The sequence below is a fragment of the Pipistrellus kuhlii genome, unplaced genomic scaffold, assembly GCF_014108245.1.
Source record: "Pipistrellus kuhlii isolate mPipKuh1 unplaced genomic scaffold, mPipKuh1.p scaffold_m20_p_3, whole genome shotgun sequence".
NCBI classification, from domain to species: Eukaryota; Metazoa; Chordata; class Mammalia; order Chiroptera; family Vespertilionidae; genus Pipistrellus; species Pipistrellus kuhlii.
In genome coordinates this window covers 47,967,480-47,988,182 of record NW_023425529.1, presented here as the reverse complement: position 1 = coordinate 47,988,182, position 20,703 = coordinate 47,967,480, and the positions used below count along the sequence as shown (strand labels likewise).

At 46.1% G+C, this 20,703-nt stretch overlaps 2 protein-coding genes across 2 annotated transcripts in view; both read left to right on the top strand.

Annotated features, from left to right (window-relative positions):
• Positions 1–2: 2 nt before the first annotated feature.
• On the top strand, positions 3–4,180 carry CNPY2 (canopy FGF signaling regulator 2). The gene is made up of 6 exons (XM_036455346.2): positions 3–290; positions 759–871; positions 1,018–1,133; positions 1,986–2,189; positions 2,296–2,392; positions 3,659–4,180. Exons 2-6 carry the CDS (start codon positions 784–786, stop codon positions 3,700–3,702), a joined length of 549 nt encoding a protein of 182 aa, XP_036311239.1. The 5' UTR covers positions 3–290; positions 759–783; the 3' UTR covers positions 3,703–4,180.
• Positions 4,181–15,056: 10,876 nt separating this feature from the next.
• The window catches only part of CS (citrate synthase), a 36,283-nt gene continuing 30,636 nt past the window's right edge, over positions 15,057–20,703 (top strand). The window contains exon 1 of the mRNA XM_036455342.2: positions 15,057–15,259. Coding sequence (XP_036311235.1) covers positions 15,218–15,259 — 42 coding nt within the window. The 5' untranslated portion in view covers positions 15,057–15,217. The remainder of the gene's footprint in view (positions 15,260–20,703) is intronic.

Below are 20,703 nucleotides of genomic sequence, written 5' to 3'. Positions count from 1 at the left end.
CCCGGTCCTTGCTGCTGGGAGTCGTTCCTAACCTGCCTGTTCGCGCGAGATTAGAGAGCGGGCCCGGGGTCCGGCGCTGGCGTGGCCGGCCCCGCAGTGGATCGGAGCCCCGCTCAGGTCCCCACTGAGGTGCGGGGAGCTGCTCAGGCGGCCGCCGGGCACCCGCGTCCGAAAGCGCCGCAGCCTCCGGGGAGCCCGGACACCCCGCTCCCGCAGCCGGCGCTGCAGCCCGGACCCAGCGTGAGACACCGCCCGGCGTCCGGCCGCGCACGGCGGCCCCGGGAGCAGAGGTGGGGTGGGTGCGTGGCGCGGGGGCCGGGATGGGCGGCGCGGAGGCCATGGCGGGGCCTCCGGAGGGCCGGCCCGCGGAGGAGGCAGCTGATAGGCGGGAGGCGGGTACAGAGCCGCAGTGTGAGCCGCCGGCCGCCCCGCCGCCTCCCGCTCCCGCAGCTGCTCCGCCGGCGGCCGCGCTCTCCGGCCCCCGCTCAGTCCCCAGCCTTCGGCCTCAGCCGGTGAGCCCCGCACAGGACGCCGAGGCGGACCCGGCCTCCGGTCCGCACGGTGCCCGCGGCTGAGCCCAGACCCACTGCTCGAGGCAGCCCGCGGCCTCCGGCGCCGGCCCCGAGGAGCCCCCGTGTGTCCCGCCATTTCCTGGAAAGGAGAGCCCCGCACGGAGGCCTGTGGAGGCCGTGGGAAGAGGGGCGGGAGGGGGACGGAGCCGGCTCCGCGCGTTTACGCGGTGTTCCACCCAAACCCAGGTGAAGCGGCCCCACTGCGTTCAAGATGAGAGGCTGGGGACGGCTGGCCCTGCTTCTGGGGGCCCTGCTGGGCGCTGCCTGGGCTCGGACGGCCCAGGACCTGCACTGTGGAGGTAAAGACACAAAGAGGAGCCGCAGGAGGAGGGTGGGGAGTGCAGAGCGTCGGGAAGACGTGAGACCCGAAGCCTGGACCAGAATGAATGGAAATCCCTAGGTTGATTCTTTTCCCCTCCCTCCACTTCCCCTCCCGCCGCGCCAGCTTGCAGGGCCCTGGTGGACGAACTAGAGTGGGAAATTGCCCAGGTGGATCCCAAGAAGACCATTCAGATGGGCTCTTTCCGAATCAACCCCGATGGCAGCCAGTCGGTGGTGGAGGTAACTGTTACTGTTAGCTCAAATAAAGTAGCTCACGCTGACGTTGAATGAGGACTCAACTAATTAAGGAGCTTGGTTTAATAGAAATGAAGAAAACATTGACCCAGAGAGGTATCTAAAAGATAGGCCGTCTCATTTGGAAGAGGTTGGAGATATTCCCTGTGCACTTGCTTCCTGGTTCCAAGCCTTGCCACTTTGCTTCTGCTGAAGAAGCTGTTAGCAGACCAGAACCCTGATCAGCCCTCTCTCCGCATGCTTAATCCATGCGACTCATGTTTTCACGGTGGCAATATGGTATGCACACATTCACTCAAAAAAGAAATAGACGTTCTCATTCTTATATTTAAGAAATTTATTTTAGATGAAAACATAGCACATATAATAAAATTGTACCTAATGAACAATAAGGAAATGTAAATGTAATGCTTGTGAAATGATTTAATAGTTATTCTCAAAACCTATGCTACCTTTCTAATGTTCTCCTACTGAGGGCAGGTTTTAGTCTCATTTTCATACAAAAAAAAATCATTATCTTACATCCATAAAAATTAAAGGAATTCAAAAGAAAAGAACACATAGTTGACCAGGCAGGGTTAATATCAAAGAGGTATCTTTATATAATTTGGACCTAATGGCACTAATTTTATATCTTGGGCTTGTATATGGGGTAAAATAAGACTACATACAGTATTTGAAAACACTTAGGAATACAAAAATAAACCCATACTGTTTTTATAGAAGGCAGGCTTTTTACACTAGGTTGGCTGAGCTAGATTTGGAAGGAAAAGGATGATGTAAATTACTAATGCACGGAGGTAGAAGACAGTGACCCAAGGCTGAGGACATTTCTAGGTGCCCTATGCTCGCTCAGAGGCCCACCTCACGGAGCTGCTGGAGGAAGTATGTGACCGGATGAAGGAGTATGGGGAACAGATTGACCCTGACACCCACCGAAACATTTACATACGTGTAGTGAACCGGAACGGAGAACCCAATGGTGTGAATCTAGAGGGCATCCGAATTGATTCGGACATCCGAGGCACACTCAAGTTTGCGGTGAGCTATGGGCGTGGGTAGCTGGTTCTTAGAAATGAGGGGAGCTATTGGAGAGCCTGAGTGGAAAACAGGATTAATATCCTGGTTCTCCTCTCTCCTCTTGCAGTGTGAGACCATTGTGGAGGAATATGAGGATGAACTCATTGAATTCTTTTCGCGAGAGGCTGACAATATTAAAGACAAACTTTGTAGTAAGCGAACAGGTAAGCTGCTCCCACTTTACCTTTTGTCCTCACAGCTGTGGAATCGGGCACATTCCCTAGCGGTCACCCTACCCCTGATACTAGCTCTCAAGAGTTGGCGTACATTACCCATGGCTTAGGGACTTGGGTTGTTCCTATTCATTCTCTTCCTGTCAGCTTTCAGAATTTGTGGCTCCCTTATGAGGTACAAGTCAGGGGATAATAGGAATGTTTTGTCATTTAAAAGCATATGCTCTGGCCCTGCCAGAGTTGCTCAGTTGGTTGAGCATCCAAGGTTACCGGTTCAATTCCTGATTGGGGCACATCTGATCAAGGCCCCCCCCCCCCCCTCCCTCCCTTCCTCTCTCTTAAGCATGTCCTCAGATGAGGATTAAAACAAGCAAACAAAAAAAAAAAAACATAAGCTCTGAAAAATGGTGGTTGGTGTGTGTATCAGTTTGATTTGGGGGTATTTTTTTTTTAAATCAATCTTTATTGTTCATATTGTTACAAAGGTTCCTCATTTCTTCCCCCCTCCACCCTCCGCCCCCTCCCCATCCCCCATTGTCCTCATTCATAGGTGCAGTTTATGTTCAGTCTCTTCTTCCCTCCCTTTCCCCGATAGTAAATCCCTTTTCAGATAGTAAATCAGTTACTTAGCATTTTCTCATATCAATAATACCACCACATGCCCAATGATACATTTCACACAAAAGACATTTCCAAATAGGTCAACCAGCCTCATCCAGGCCCCACCCAAGGCACTCACAGATCAACACCCCAGCCCTATACTAACTCAACACATCCAGATCTAAGCCTTCATCACTTGACTCAGCAGACCCTCAAGTTCCCACAAAAGTTTCCAGCCATGTCTGAGAGGCAGCCGTGGGGCAGGGGCAGGTGAGGAGTGAGCTGTTCCGGGCCTGGCTGCTCCGGGCCTGGCCTCTGCTGCTCTGGTTCGCTCCACAACCAGCTGCTCCGGGTCTGGTCATCGCCGCTCCTGACCTAGTTGCTCTGGACTTGGCTGCTGCTGCTCCGGGCCTGGTAGCACCCGACCCGGCTGCTCTGGGCCCGGCTGCTCCGGGCCCGGTCGCTCCGGGCCTGGCAGCCGCTGCTCCGGGCCTGGCCGCACCAGACCCGGCTGCTCTGGGCCCGGCTGCTCCGGGCCTGGCCGCTCCCAGCCTGGCAGCTGCTGCTCCGGGCCTGGCCTGGGGGTATTTTCTTAATAGTGGAATATATCACTGTAAGGGTGACATTTTCTTTCCAACTGTTATGTGCTGCTTGCAGATCTATGTGACCATGCCCTGCGTGTACCGCATGATGAGCTGTGAACCACTGGAGCGGCCCTGACGGACAAGCTTGATGGATCACCCCCAGGAGGGGAAAAGGTGGCAATGCTGTTTATATTATGTTTATACTGAAATGAACTGAAAAAATATGAAACTAAAAGGATGAACTGTGTTGTCTTTTCATGTCCAGAATTGGTCCTTAGAATTAGGTTTGAAGATAGGGTGTTCCAGACAGGAAATAAAAGCGAAGGGTAGGAAGAGCTTTGGGAATGGTGTTGCATGAAGGTGGGCGGAGCCTGAAGCTCTCATTCTTTCGCCATCTGAGATCCCTGCTGCACTCACAGACTAGATACACATTTACTCCGCGCCTACTCAAACGTGTTTCAAGCTTAATTGTGGAGAAAAGAGAACACTGTGAATAAGCAGAAGAACATAGTAAGTGTGTGGAGTATAGGATTCTAGAAATTACCTGTGCTCATACTGATGAAACATGAAGTGAAACAGCTTGGTCTCCACGGAAATAATGGACATGCATCATTGTTTCCTCCCTGCCCTTTCAGACGGAGGGCTCAACAAGAGCATTCAGGAAGGGGAAATGGATGTGATCAACTCAGTTGAGAAGTGAGGGCTTTTTCAGATACGGAGAAATTAGGTAAGGAATGGTATTTAGTGAAAGGCCTTATTTGATGGCCTATGTTTTTAGATTTGGTGCCAACAGCAACACTAAAGTATGTCCTTTTCATCTTCATCGTTAGCTATTGTCAGTCTAGCCTATACGTCCGTCCTCACTTTCTGTATATAGAGATTTTGTACTGGGGCATATGGTGAAAACAAAGGACACCTTCTTTGAGGAGCTTTTTAAATACCTGATTCTGAGATGAGGCTGTCTTAGGTTTGAAATGGAACATTTCTGTCTCAGGAACGCCTCAGAGAGAGAACCTGAATAAATATTTCAAAGACTTCTTAAATTAAGCGTTTGAGAATCTAAAGGGACTTTGAAGGTCATGTAGTCCACCTCTACCCATTTTACATATGAAGAAAATAAGACCCAGAGAAGCCACAGGTTCTGAAGTTATGCATTGAGTGACAAAATGGATCTAGTATACGCTGTTTCCAAAAGTTAATGTGACCTGATATAGCTGTGAACTAGCGTCTATTTTAAGTCTTTTTCCCTCTTATTACCTTGCACACAGAATGAATGTATTTGACAAAGCTTTCTTATACCGTGATCCCTATGAAATCTAACACAGGATGTAGTTTAGAGCTAGTACCCTGAAATTAGTTTACAACTGAACTCAAAATCTGGTATTAATTTCTTCTTCTCTCATCATTGATAAAAAATGCTATATCCAATCAAATCAGTTTCCCAGAGCAGCTTTCTAACCCTTTGTCTTCTGTGATGCACATGAATAATGTTCACATGCTTCATAACCCTGTGAGTGTGCCCAGGGTTCTGTCCATTATTATGAGTAGTCAGCTGAAACCGGTTTGGCTCAGTGGTAGAGCGTCGGTCTGCGGACTGAAAGATCCCAAGTTCAGTTTCAGTCAAGGGCATGTACCTGAGTTGCAGGCACATCCCCAGTAGGGGGTGTGCAAGAGGCAGCTGGTCGATGTTTCTCTCTCATCGACGTTTCTATATCTCTCCCTTCCTCTCTGTGAAAAATCAATAAAATATATTTTAAAAAAATAAGACTTATTTAAAAAAAAATATGAGTAGTCAAATAGGGAACCTGAAACTTTTAATTTAAAAAATAATTATCCACAAGTTTTAATAAACAAATTTAATGTTAATCAGTAACAAATTACTTGAGATGCCAAAACCAGTTTGGCTCACTGGATAGAGGTTCAATTCTGGTCAAGGGCATGTACGTTGGTTACGGGCATATCCCACAGGAGGTGTGCAGGAGGCAGCTGGTCGATGATTCTCTCTCATTGACGTTTATGGCTCTCCATCCCTCTCCCTTCCTCTCTGTGGAAAATCAATAAAATATATTTTTTAAAAAAATTACATGGAGATGCACCTTGCTAGTTTGTCAGGGTACAGCTGTTAAGAACTCTCCCGGACCAGGTCTTTGCCTTTGGTACATCGAGATGTGTCCAACAAAGGGAAGAGTGGATATGATCGTCTTTGGCTTGATCTTCGGAAGTCAGGAGGATATACTTTGTACATCTCTTAATTCATACCATAAATTACCACAGGAACCCGTTAATTTAATAAATCCTTCTGGAGGCTCACTGTAAGTATTTGATAGAGCTTATACTCAACCTTGCATATCTGGTTACACTTGAAGCTTTAGATGCCTTCTAATGAATTTATCAGAAAATGATAAAATTCAAACATTCTCAAAGCCAGTGTTAAATGATATCTGTACGTGACTAAGAAAATTTACTATGTGAAAAACCAGTCTTTTAAAAATAAGTTTCAGCTCTTCCGCCATGCTGCCAGCATGAGTGGGACAGAGCCCATGCTAGCATGGAAAAGGCTCTTTTGTTTATTGCATCAGACTCGGCTCCCTGGTGGTCCTTGGGGATCACGAAGTCTGGGCGTAACATATGGGGGAATTCGTCCGGGATCCCCAGCCAGGACCATGAGGGAGCCCGATCCGGAGAGCCTGACTGGCCGCAGTAGGTGTGTGTGTGTCTGTGTCCTTGTGTGCGCACTCTGAAGGGACGTAAAACCCCTCATGGAATTGGTGCCCGAATACACCTGGTGGACGCACCATGAAGGCCATGGGCAGGAGGTTTCAGAAGACGTTCTGACCTCCCGGGAGGGCCCTAGAGGGACCCTCATATGGGGAGAGGGATGGTAGCCTCTCCCAGGACGAGGCTCTGCATTTTGTTTGTTCCAGATGCACTGCCAGTGCCCACCGCAGACCCTGTAGCCCAGGAACTCAATGTGGGTAAAGAAATTCGCTGCCCAAGGACTCAAAGGGACTCTGCACTGTTATCCTGAGCACGCCCACTGCTGTTGAAGTAGATGGCACCCAGACCTGACTACATGACTCCCAGCTCCTGCATGGCCTGGATCCTGGCAACTACAGGCCAGGAAGAGAACTGATGCCTGCAGGAGGGGAACTGGGCTTCAATAAGGACAATACTGATGGGAACTGTGGTACTAAGGGTCTTGGTAACTGTATTTGTTGTTTATGCTGAAAGGAAGTAGGCTGAGTCAATGATTTGACTCAGGCACATTAGACAAGGGGGGAATGAGAGGGCAGGGCGGGGCGAGGATGGGCTCCTGACTCCACTGTGGGGCAGGGCGGAGTTATCCTCCATTCTGTAACTGAACCCTAGCCCTCACCCAACCAATCACGGTTAGCCGAGGCAGTGACATCACCACCGACCAGAGTAAAACCCCTGGACTGGGCGAAATTCGCTCTCTTCCGCCATGCTGTCAGCATGAGTGGGACAGAGCCCATGCTAGCATGGAAAAGGCTCTTTTGTTTATTGCATTGGACTTGGCTCCCTGGTGGTCCTTGGGGATCACGAAGTCTGGGCGTAACAAAAGGTGGAAATTTATTGAAGAACAAGTACAGACTCCCATATGGGGAGAGGGAAAGAGTCTCACAGGATGCACTCCATGTAGGGATGGTGAAAGGGTCCCTCTGAGTCCCTTTTCCCTGTGGCTTCTAAAGGCTGGAGATCTGGTGCTTTGATATCCCCTCTGACTGGTCACTATTCCCTTAACCTTGTTACCATAGAAACTCATGGGCTCAAAGGTCGAACTTCACAGGGGACATGTGAAATCCCCCCCAACCTCTGTCCTTATTGTTTTCCAATTCCCTTTTGGCTATCTTCTTCTCCTTCTGGATGAAGGGCTTTATTCTCTTTATTTTGTAAATATAGTGCTTTTACTGTCCCCAGCTCCTTTATTCTATGGAAATGCACCTGTTGCAGCTTTCCAGTTTCCCTTTTCTTTTTTTAAAATTTTTAAAAAAAATGTATTTTATTGATTTTTGTACAGAGAGGAAGGAAGAGAGATAGAGAGTTAGAAACATCGATGAGAGAGAGTCATCGATCAGCTGCCTCTTGCACACCCCCTATTGGGGATATGCCCACAACCGAGGTACATGCCCTTGACCGGAATCGAACCCGGGACCCTTCAGTCCCCAAGCCAACGCTCTGTCCACTGAGCCAAACCGGTTTCGGCCAGTTTCCCTTTTCTATGGAAATATACCTTCTGCTGCTCTGCAGCCCCGGGCTTCCTCCATGGTCCCCTTAATTTCTTAAGTGTCCTAAAAATCCTGTCTTTTTCACCCCCCAAAATTCCTGTTTCAACTGTACTCATACATGTGAAATATCTTTAAATAAATGGGGTTTTCCTTTATAAAAAATAAAATAAAAAATAAATAAAAATAAGTTACAGAAAGAGGGAGGGTATGTATGGGGGGGCAATGGTAAGATATATACACAGATAATAAATTTAAAAAAAAAGTTTCAGAGGGTTTTTGTGCTGTTAAAAAGCATTCAAACAGGAACAAGCCCTGGTTGGTGTAGTTGGGTTAAGCATCGTCCCAGGCACCAAAAGGTTTCGGGTCATTTCCTAGTCAGGGCACATGCCTAGGTTGTGTGTTCTATCCCTGGTTAGGCACGTACGGGAGGCAACCAATTGATGTTTCTCTCTCAAAATCAATTTTTAAAAATTTAAATAAAAAGAAATAATAGAAACAAGATTCCTTTAAACACAGAACTGGGATGAATAGCAGGGAACTGGTACAGTTGACCCTTAAATAATGTGGGGGTAAGGGGGACCAATCTCTACATAGTTGAATATCCACAAACAACTTTGGAAATTTAGCTAGAGTTGTCCCTTGGTGTCCCTGGGGGACTGGTTCCCACTGATACCAAAATATGCAGATGAGCCCTAACTGGTTTGGCTCAGTGGATAGAGCATCAACCTGCAGACTTGAGGGTCCCGGGTTCGATTCCAGTCAAGGGCACATTCCCGGGTTTCGGGCTTGATCTTCATTGGGGGGGCATGCAGGAGGCAGCCAATCAATGATTCTCTTTCATATTGATGTTATGTTTCTATCTACCCCTTTCCCTTCCTCTCTGAAATCAATATATATATATATATATATATATATATACACACACATATATATATACACACACACACACACCGTATTTTCCGGCGTATAAGACGACCCCCCAATTTTACAGTTAAAACATAGGTTTAGGCCTATATTCGCTGTATAAGACTACCCCCCACTTCCGAGGCAACACCAGTTCTTTTTTTATCGGGTCTAGTAATAATTAATGTCGTTTTTAAACATTCGTTTAAAATCTTGCTTGGCGTTGACTTGTATTGACATAACCTTCAAACACATGGTATCTACAGGACGTGTGAAGTGCAATTAACAAGTTTTGCTTGAAAAAGTTTGTGTTTGGTTTTTGTTGCAAAACTAGGGCTAAGAAGATGGCGGATGAAGAGCATATTCGGCACTGCATGCTTTACGAGTTCCAATTAGGAAGAAAAGCAAGTGAGGCTGCAAAAAACATCTGTAGTGCTCTTGGTCAAGATGCAGTTAGCACCAGAAAATGCCAGCGTTGGTTTGAGAAATTTCGCGAGGGAAATTTTTCGTTAGATGACAAGAGTGGTCGAGGTCGTGTGTCCAATTTTGATCAAGAAGCTCTTCAAGCTCTTTTGGTGCAAAATTCTCAAATTACCCAACAAGAGCTTGCGACAACTTTAAATTGTTCACAAAAAACAATTTCCAATCAATTGCGTGCACTTGGCAAAGTCCAAAAGTTTGGAAAATGGGTTCCTCATGAATTGACCGACAACAACAACCGTAATCAAAGAATCACAATTTACAGTTCGCTCCTCTCTCATCAAAACCGTTTGCCATTTTTAGAGCAAATTGTTACCGGAGATGAAGAATGGGTGCTGTATGTTAATTTGAAAAGGCGGCCTCAATGGTTGGACAAAAATGAGGCTCCGCAGCCCACGCCAAAACCTGACTTGCATGCGAAAAAAGTGATGTTGTGCGTTTGGTGGAATTTTAAAGGAATTCTTCATTATGAACTTTTACCATCTAACCAAACCATTACAAGTGCAGTGTATAGTGCCCAATTGGAAAGGTTAGCCCAAGCTTTAAGAGAAAAAGAACCCGCGCTGATTAATCGGAAGGGCGTAATTCTTCCCCACGATAACGCACGACTGCATACTGCAAGAATCACTGCTGAAAAACTGCGCCAGTTGGAATGGGAAGTTCTCCCTCAACCTGCATATTCTCCTGATATTGCCCCTTCCGATTACCATTTGTTTCGTTCTTTGCAAAACTTTCTTCTTGGAAAAAAATTTAATAATGAAGAATGCCTCAAAAATGCATTGACCGAATTTTTGGCATCAAAATCACAAGAATTTTACAACAGAGGGATTAAAATGCTTCCTGAGCATTGGGCACAAGTAGTAGAAAAAAACGGCAACTATATTGTTGATTAAATTTTGTTGTATTGTTTAAATAAATTCGATTTTAAAAAAAAGTATTAGAAAACGACACTAATTATTACTAGACCTAATAATAGACCATCTCTCTGACTCTGGCCAACGTGAGCAGGCTTTTTACTAGAACACAGTGTTCTGTACCCGAAGCTACACTGTGTTCTAGTAAAAAGCCTGCTCACGTTGGCCAGAGTCAGAGAGATGGTCTATTAAAAAAAGAACTGGTGTTGCCTCGGAAGTGGGGGGTAGTCTTATACAGCGAATATAGGCCTAAACCTATGTTGTAACTGTAAAATTGGGGGGTCGTCTTATACGCCGGAAAATACGGTATATAAATATGCCGAAACCAGTTTGGCTCAGTGGTAGAGCGTGGATCTGTGGACTGAAGGGTCCCAGGTTCAATTCCGGTCAGGGGCATATACGTTGGTTGCAGGCACATCCCCGGTGGGAGGTGTGCAGGAGGCAGCTGGTCGATGTTTCTCTCTCATCGACATTTCTAGGTCTCTATCTCTCTCCCTTCCTCTCTGTAAAAAATCAATAAAATATATACATATTTAAATATGCAGATGCTCAAATCCCTTATATGAAAAGGCATAGAACAATGCATATATTTACTTGGTCCTCTGCATCCACAAGTCCCAACTGCAGATCTGTTGTTGGTTGAATCTGTGGATGTGAAACCTGGGGATACAAAAGGCTGACTGGATGTTTAACTGAAAAAACCCACATATAAGTGGACCTACTGCATATGTTGAATACTCACATAACAAGGACATACACATTCTGATTTAATGTTACAATATAACTCTTAGGAAATAGATGTGCCTGGCTGGTATGACTCAGTGGTTGAGCATCCACCCATGAACCAGGAGGTCACAGGTTTGATTCCCATTCAGGGCACATGCCTGGCTTTCAGGCTTAATCCCCAATTGTGGCTGGGGGGGGGGGAGAGTAGAGGGGTGGAGGTTCAGGAGGCAGCCAATCGATGACTTTCTCTCATTGATGTTTCTATCCCTCTCCCTCTCCCTTCTCTGAAGTTAATAAAAATACATTTCTTAAAAGATGCTGCACCCGCCGAAGCCGGTTTGGCTCAGTGGTAGAGCGTCGGTCTGCGGACTGAAAGGTCCCAGGTTTGATTCCGGTCAGGGGCATGTACATTGGTTGCGGGCACATCCCTGGTGGGGGTGTGCAGGAGGCAGCTGGTCAATGTTTCTCTCTCATTGACGTTTTGGGCTCTCTATCTCTCTCCCTTCCTCTCTGTGGAAAATCAATAAAATATATATTTTTTTAAAAAATATGCTGCACCCATTTTACAGATGAAGAAGCTATGAGGTTGAGCTTGCTAGTCAGAAGGGAACCAAGACTTCAACCCTAGTGATCATCTTATCCCTAGACCAGTGGTCTTTCTGTTAAACCTCGCTCTCTGTAATGACTTGCATAGTCCCCAGTGGCTGTGAAAAGTTGTACTTTTTTTAATTTAAAAACTACCTCCAAGTTTGAATGTGTGCCCTCTGATTATAATAATCTATAGTGAAAAAACTCCTCAGCCATTTTCCCAAACTGATTATTCTGTGTAAGAAGCCCATTCTACCCCCTTGGTCATTTTAGATGTTAAATGTTTGTCTCCCTACCTTTAAGTTTTCTGAGCAGATCACCATTTAGCATATTTTCAAGTATGGGTATATAAAGGTTTTTATAGATAAGTAAGACTATAGTTCTTATTTTAAGTGTATTATTATTATTATTATTATTATTATTAATTATTACTATTACTTTAGAGAGAAACATTAATCAGTCACCTCTACCAGGAATCAAGCCCGAAACTGGTGATCTCTTGGTGCACGGGGTCATGCTCCGCCTGCTGGGCCACACTGGCCAGGGCAACAGTTCCTTACCTTTCATTTTTTAAATGTATTTTTATTGATTTCGCCAAAGCCGGTTTGGCTCAGTGGTAGAGCGTCGGTCTGCGGACTGAAAGGTCCCAGGTTTGATTCCAGTCAGGGACATGTACGTTGGTTGCGGGCACATCCCTGGTGGGGGGTGTGCAGGAGGCGGCTGGTTGATGTTTCTCTCTCATCGATGTCTCGGCTCTTTATCTCTCTCCCTTCCTCTCTGTAAAAAATCAATAAAATATATTAAAATATATATATATATATTTTTTTATTTATTGATTTCAGAGAGGGAGAGGGAGAGGTAGAAACATCAATGATGAGAGAGAATCATTGATCTGATAACTCTTGCATGAACCCCACTGGGGATTGAGCCTGCAACCCAGGCATGTGCCCTGACTGGGAATTGAACTACGACCTCCTGATTCCTAAGTCGATGCTCAACCACTGAGCCACTGTGTCCGGGCACCTTTTAAAATATTTTTAAATATAGAAAAACATACTTATCTAAATGTTCATTTCCTCCTTTGTAGAGATATTAGTATTAATTACATCCCTTAGAGTTGCAAGGATTAATTGAGACAATACATGTATCTGTAAATAGTAAGTATTCAATAAATTTTAGTTATTACCCCTTAAATACAGGAGTTTGTTTTACTGATGTATAATAGAGTTTAAGTTTAGGCTGTGTTCTCCCACTTATTCTTGGCCACCAGAGGGCACTACAGCCTTTGTCTATTTTAGAGAAGTCCTCTCAAGGTCAGGATGACCTCAGTGCTCAGCCTTCTCTCTTGTCCACTTCAGTTCTCAGGCACTTATAGTATCTGGGTCCTAGAACTCACCAATCCTTTTCCCTTAACTTCCTTTTTTACTTGTTTTTGTTTTTTCTATTGATGGATTTTTTTTAATGTATTTTTTTGATTTTTTACAGGGAGGAAGGGAGAGAGATAGAGAGCTAGAAACGTCGATGAGAGAGAAACATCAACCAGCTGCCTCTTGCACACCCCCCACCGGGGATGTGCCCACAACCAATGTACATGTCCTTGACCAGAATTGAACCCGGGATCTTTCAGTCCGCAGACCGACGCTCTACCACTGAGCCAAACCGTTTCGGCGGATTTTTTTTTTTTTTTTTTGAGAGAAACATTTATTTGTTGTTTCAATTATTTATACATTCATTGGTTGCTTCTTATATATGCCTTGACTGGGGATCGAACCCTCAACCTTGCTGTATTGAGACAACACTCTAACCAACTAATCTACCTGGATAGGGCTCCCTTAACTTTCTTCCCACCTCCCCAGGTCCTTCCTATCCACTTTCAGAAGAAGACGATAAGCCAGCTCCTGTGACATACCTTTCAGTTCACTTGCTCCTTGGGCTTTCCCTTTGGCCTTATAGCAGTATCAGGACGAAACAACCTCAACACAAGTCCATGTAGTCCTCATGACGGTAAAATCCAGGACACTGTGTCAAAGGGCTTAGATCATTGCTTTCCCCATCCTCCCTCCAGTCACTGGAGAGCCAGAAGAGGTTACCCTGATGGCCACTCAGTATCTATCCCTTTGATCGCCTCACACTGAAAATGCCTCCTGTCTCTTGGGGCACTGGAGTTCAGTCCTCTGGTCTGCTGGCTAGTCTCTGTGGATAATTAACCAGAGAGAAGAAACAGGGTCAGACTATTCTAGGGTTAAGAGGAAATCCTCTGTGAGATGCTAAATTGGGATCAAATATTGATCAGTGGAGCTTTGAAGTCACCGCCAGGTAGCAGAGGTTACTGCTGCTCTGGGGCACTGCTTGGCTCATCTTTATTACGTTCTTTCCTAAGACCTACACATGGTCCCCAGTCCAGAGGAGCATTGGTTGGTAGGTGTGCAGTTGGGTATGAGGAAACTTGGTAAGAAAAAAAAGAATGGTTTCCTGTCTCTTTTCCCAAGTCCAAGCTATAAACTAGGTTCTTTATAAACTCGTAAACTAAGTCTATTGAAACCTGGCTTAGATGGTACTGAGACCTCTGAAACATGCTAGTGCTACGTGGGGAGATAGGAGGACTGTTTACTTTGGAGCTTAGGTTTGTAGATAAGATGCCCAGGTCCTTGAGTCACTTCCCTCTCTGCCCTTGGGTCAATGACAGTGGGGCTTTGGGAGGTAGAAAGGTCTTGAGGTCTTGTCTGCCCAGAGGAGTTAGTCAAGAGTGGTGTGGGAGATCACATTAGGGCCATGTGTCACTTAATGGTCTCTGGGGAGCACAGGATAAGTGGATAAAAGACAGCCAAGTAGGAGACGGGGTACAGAGGCCCAATGGGAGTGATATGACAAAAAAAAAGGGAAGGTTCCTAAAGCCTGATTTTGGATGAGGGTTTTGTCTGCATCTTATGGCTAGAAGTAGAGGGAGCCGGCTCAGGGGGTGAGGTGACTGGAGGAGCAGAGGCTCTGGCCTGTGTTGGACGCTCCCATATTAAGGGAGCATTTGTAAGACTTGGATTTTCTGGCACTAAATAGAACTGACAGCACAAAGAGCACTGGATATTCAGGCTCCTGCCTTTGCTTTCCTTCAACTCATGGGGGCGGGGGGGGGGGGGGATTCTGTTAGAAAGCTAATTCTGGCATTATGTCACCTCTATGGCCATTAAGTCATTGACCAAAGACATCCTAGAAAGCATGCCAAGGAGGCAGGAGTGGGTACTGGTCAGTTGCCGAGCTAATATATTAAGGGGCTGGCTTCTGAGGACCTTCCAAGGTCTATGTCCTTGAGGCCTTTCCTCTCATAGTCGCCCAAGAACTAACCCCAAATGTGTCAGGGGCAAGCAAAAAGCCCAAGAGGAAAGTTAACTGAGTTCTCAGGCACATTCTTAGCCACCTACAAGCTGCTCTCCCTCCCGCCCGGATCCACCCTGCGTTAGCCTACCGGGGCGGCCCAATCCTCCCCGCCGCAGCCGCCGTCAGCCAGTCAGGTCCCGCCCCCCTCCGCGCCCGGCCAATGGCCGCGCCCGCGCCCGGTCCCTGGGAGCCGTGGCCGCGGGTTCCGGGCAGGAGGCGGGGCCTCGCCGAGGACCCCGGGCTGGGCGCCGCCGCCGGTTCGTCTACCCTTTCCCTCGGCCGCCTCCTTTCAACCTTGTTCACCCGTCGGCGCGGCGTCTGGTGCAGCGGCGGAGGCTCCCGTTCCTGCCGCAGCTCGCTCCCCGCCCTGCCTCCCCGTCAGATCCCGGCGTTCTCCCGCCAATGGCTTTACTCACTGCGGCCGCCCGGCTCCTCGGAGCCAAGGTGAGCAACTCCAGGAGGGAGCGCAGGGTGGGGCCGAGGAGACTGCGGGCCCGCCGGCCCGGGGTCTCCCTCCCCTCCCCACACGCACCCCGGCGCGCCTTAAAGGGGCCCTGCCCCTGGCTGGCCGCCAGGCCCGCCGGGCGCTCCCGGAGCCATGTGCGAGGCTGGCCTTCCGGCCCCCGAAGCAGAAGGGAGTGCTGCTCGCCCGCGGCGTGCGGGCTGGGGCGCTCGAAGAGGCCGGACCGGACCGTGTGCTGCCCACCCGCCCTTTTATGGTGGGAGGGGGTGGTGCGAGGGGGTGGTGCGAGGTCCTGGAAGCAGGACTCGCCTGTAGGGAACCTGGGTGTGTTGCACCTGAGTTGGGGAAAGAGTCTTTTGAGGGAGCGGGCGGGGGTGTGTAAGAGGAGTGGCCGGGTGAGCAGATGTGCTGCTCCCTCTGCCTGGGCCGGAGCTGAAGCGGTCGTTAATTCTGGCTTCTGTTTTGTATGGGAGGGTCTGACCGTTCCTGACTGCCTGCTTTCCATTTCTCCATCCCAAAGACTGAAGCCGTTCATGCCCAGTTTCTGCTAGAGGAACGGGCGTCTTTGTCCTTGAGACGCTTCCATGCTCTGTGTGTGGCAGGGCTTGGGCCGGGTGCGCCCCTGTAACGCAGGCATGGTTATGGCCTATGATTGGAGACAGAGCCAGGAGGACTTTTCCTCCGGACAGCAGGCCGTCAAGTGAAAATACTGGGTAGGATATAGTATTCCCAAGGTCATATGACCAACCCTACTATCTGATCACCTAGGGGTTTTTTTTGCTGTTGCTCTTAAGTCTATCTAGGAAAGATCCTTCTCATTTGGGGGGGGAGGGGCTTTACTTGACTTTTTTCCCCCTTATTTTTTAAAATTAAATTATTATCTGTGTACATATCTTACCATTGCTCCCCCACCCCCACCCCCCATACATACCCTCCCTTCCCAGAGTTGACTTTTGTTGCTTTTTGGATATGAGTATTGTTGCAGGTGATGGTGCTTTCAATTTCAAATTGCTGGTACTTTTGTCTCTGGGTAACATGGGCCCTTTAAACAGAAGCAGCTGTGCTGAGGGAGTCCCAGCCCTCTAATCCAAGCAGGAACAGTCCCACAAGTGACCTTGACTCCTGTAAAGAATTTATACTTCCTCTTCTGCAGACAGATTGAAGCCGCCTCATCTGAAGTTAGGGGAAGTCTTAGGGTGGTTTCAGCTTGCTACGTGTTATCTTGCAAGGTTGGCACATGAGGTGAAGCCTGTGGGTTTTGCCCTGATGGCAGCTGATTATTTGGGAGATACTTGTCTTATTTTGACTGTTGCTTCTCCTGCCAGGGAACGGGGTAAGGGAGCCTCTTGGGACGTGAAGCAAGTTCTAGATAGTGCTTGGCAGGATCGGGAGCACCATAATTAGTTGCAGAGCTGCTAACCCAGACCAGATGGTCTAACCCTGCAGTGAATTTGAAAAAGGCTTTAGAATTTACCTTTTAAAAATATTTTAAAAATATTTTTGAGGGTCTCTTTAAGGCCCTCAGAAAGCTTTTGGGAAGACACAACTACATACCTGTAGTATCATTTTTATTTTGTTTACTTTCCTATTGCAGATGGACTTGAGGATCCCAGAAATGTGTAAAAAGAAAGCCATTAGAAGGCTTTTGACCCTTAAAAGTAGCAAAACCTAACTACTCAGGACTGAAAAATTCCTGATCTCTAAGCAGAAAGACCAGGATACCAAGAAGCCTCTCAGCATTGCTAGCACTTGCCTGAGCTTTCCAGATTACCCTGCAGCTTACTTGGTACTCAATTTTATTGTTGCTATGAAAGTAGGCTTTAGAAGGCAAAAATAGTCTTCTGACCTGGGAGAACTGGCCCATACATACCACTTTGATCTTTATGGTCAGATATAGTTTCACTTTTCTGAGAAGAGATATTTTTAAACTTTGCTAGGAGATACAAATGTTAGTCATTCTGTTTAACCCTCCCCACAATCATATAATTTAATCAACACCTGAGTTGGAGATTAACTCAGAACCTGGATATTGACTTCTTGCTTATCTAAATGAATTCATACTAAGCAATGGCTTTAGTTTTAGCTGTTGGTGGCAGCTTTGTGATGTAAATACTGTCTTTTCTCAGGTGATCTGAGCTGGGAATTGGAGTAGGGCCATCAACACACTCTGGACTTTTTTTTTTGGAAGAGGAAGAGGAAGGGAGGGAGAAATCTACTTGTTATTCCACTTATTTATGCATTCATTGGTTGCTGCTCGTATGCACCCTGACGGGGATTGATACACAACTTGGGTGTATCCGGGCAACACTTTAACTAGCTGAGCTACTCGGCCAGGGCCACTTCTGGACTCTTTTTTTTTTTTTTACTTTACTGATTTTTTTCAGAGAGAAAGGGAGAGAAATAGAAACATCGATGAGAGAGAAACACCAATCAGCTACCTCCTGCACACTCCTTATCGGGGATGTGCCCACAACCAAGGTACATGCCCTTGGCTAGGAATGGAACCTGAGACCCTTCAGTCCGCAGGCCGACTGAGCCAAACTGGTGTGGGCCACTTCTGGACTCTTAACGCCAATGTGACTTAGCCAAACCTAGTTATTTACTTTACCATTAAGAATTGCTCCTCCACGCTAGGATATTGTGTAACTTTGAGTAAATCAATCCAAGAGTGTTTCTAGATTGTGCCTAGACCTTTTCAAGACACTTAAATTAATACCAATAGTTCCTTTATTGCAGACCTATATCACTGCATAATCTCTCCTGTATAAATCCTAGACTGCAATGGGGTTCAACAAAACTGAGTCGTTTTTGTCCTGTGAAATGTTACTTGGGCTTAAAGCCCAAAACTTTTTAAAGCATGTGTTCAAATCTCTGTGCCCTCACTTTGATTATCAATCTACCCAAAGTAATGGCAATTCTTTGATTCTTAATAAATGGACAAGAGATGAAAGGTGGAGAGTAAAAGCCTCATCATATGCTAGTGGTGGCATGATTGCATCTGTGCTTCATAGTGGCCTCTAGATTGATAGCAGGTAAATGCCTGGGTGTGGGGAGCAAGATGAAGTAGGTAATCAGAGAAGGAGAAGCTGCCATTCCTGGTTCTCAGAAGTGGGCAAAAGGCAGGAAACTAGACGTGGTGGATTTTTGTACAAGCACACACTAATTCCTTCTGTCCTGTTTCAGTGCTCTATGAGGTAGAGTAGGATGTAACATTTAAATCAGGAGTGAGGCAACTTTATCAATAGATCTTTTTTAGGATCTGACTTGGAGTGTCTTTCAGTTCTTCAACTGCCCAAATTTCTTAGATTCGTGTATTTCTTTTATTTATTGATTTCAGAAAGGAAGGGAGAGGAAGAAAGAGATAGAAACATCAATGATAAGAAAATAATTGGCCAAGACCGGTTTGGCTCAGTGGATAGAGCCTCGTCAGGGTCATGTGCCTTGGTTGCGGGCACATCCCCTGTGGGGGGTGTGCAGGAGGTGGCTGGTCAGGGTTTCTCTCTCATCGATGTTTCTAGCTCTCTATCCCTCTCCCTTTCCCTCTGTAAAAAAAATCTAAAAATGTATTTAGAAAGAAAGAAAATCATTGATTGGTTGCCTCCTGCACCCCCCTGCTGGGGGTTGAGCCCGCAACCCAGGTATGTGTCCTTAACTGGAATCGAACCCAGGATCAGTCCTTAGGTAGACCTCTACCCACTGAGCCAAACCAGCTAGGTCAGGTTTCTACATTTCTTTCTTTTTTTTTTTTTTTTCTATATTTCTTTTAACATGAGATTATTTTAAAAGGTCTGTAAGTTCACAGTAAACATCATCACCTGGGATGCTTGTTCAGAACATGACACATTCATGAATACTACCTTTAGATTCTGATTCAGCAAAGATGGATTGATATCTGAAGACTCATATTTTTTTCAAGTATCTTAGTTGACTGAGGGTGCTCAGTGGTCCTTTTCTTTTGGGCCACATGCAGACATTTTTTGCAACATTTTTTGGTTAATCCTTACCTGAGGATATTTTTCCATTGATTTTTTTTTTTTTAGGGAGAGCTGAAGAGAGAAGGGAAGACAGAAACATCGATGTGAGAGAAATACACTAATTGGTTTCCTCCTGCAGGATCCCTGATCAAGATCTGGGCTGAGGAGGAAGGAGCCTGCAACCAAGTTATGTGTCCTTGACCAGAATCAAACCCAGGTCCCTTTGGTCCACAGGCTAATGCTCTATCCACTGAGCCAAACCGGCTAGGGTTATTTTTTGCAACTTTATTGAATGTATATAATGAAACTTGGTGAATATTTGTTTTTGGTTTTTAATGATTATTTTAAAAATTGACTTAAAAAATTACTAACCATTTTGGGCTATTAGTGCTAGGTTTGTCTCCCTAGGTGTCTCCCCCCCCCCCCCGCAAATACCTTAAGGAAAGTTTCTTGTAAATCCCTCTAGCAAAGCATTAGAAGCTAAAACTTGTAAGAACTTCTAGTAGAAGTAGCTGAAACCAGTTTGGCTCAGTGGTAGAACATCGGTCTGCGGACTGAGAGGTCTCGGGTTTGATTCTGGTCAAGGGCATGTACCTTGGTTGCGGGCATATCCCCGGTAGGAGGTGTGCAAGAGGAAGCTGATCGATGACTCTCTCATTGATGTTTCTAACTGTCTATCTCTCTCCCTTCCTCTCTGTACAAAATCAATAAAAATATATTTTTTTAAAAAAAAAAAGAACTTCTAGTAGAAGTAAAGGAACAGTTTCTAGTTTCTGAGAGAGATCCTATATACTTTATTCACTAAATATATACACTTAGTGTTACATATAATAAGTAGGGGTTCAGCAAATATTTGTTAAAGAACAGTAAGGATTTCTACTGAAAGTAGAATTAGAACTCTTTTTTTTTTTTTCTGAAACTGAGTTGGTGTTTTTGTTATCTTCCTTACCAAATGGTCGGCAAACTTTTAGGGAAGAATCTGTTACAAAATGACAGGTAGGGTGAATAAAGAAATTGTGAGTCTGAATGGAGTCAAAGTATGAAATCTGATTACTCTGCTTAGGCTGCTAAGTGGCCTATTGAGTGCAGGAAGACTTCTGATGTCACCATTGTGAAGCACAGACATTAAATGGCTCAGTTCTCTGACCTGGTTCTGGGGAGAGAGGAGCCTTTGTCCTGTGTGTTCTTTTTTCCTTAATGCAGGCTGTTCCTTCTGCATTGGAAGCCTTTGTAGCACCAGGTTTTTCCTAGCAGTTGTTAATGCATTACGTCTGCTTCGTCAACTGAGTTCGGCTAGCTTGACGAGCTCTGATCTTTTGTTGATGAAGGATAGGGCTCTATTAAACTCAGAGCATCTTTCTCAACCTTTTAATGTTGTGTCAGGACAAGTTCTGATGTGTCTGGAATGGAGGATCAAAGAACATTTTGCTTTTCCCACAATTGTAGAGTAA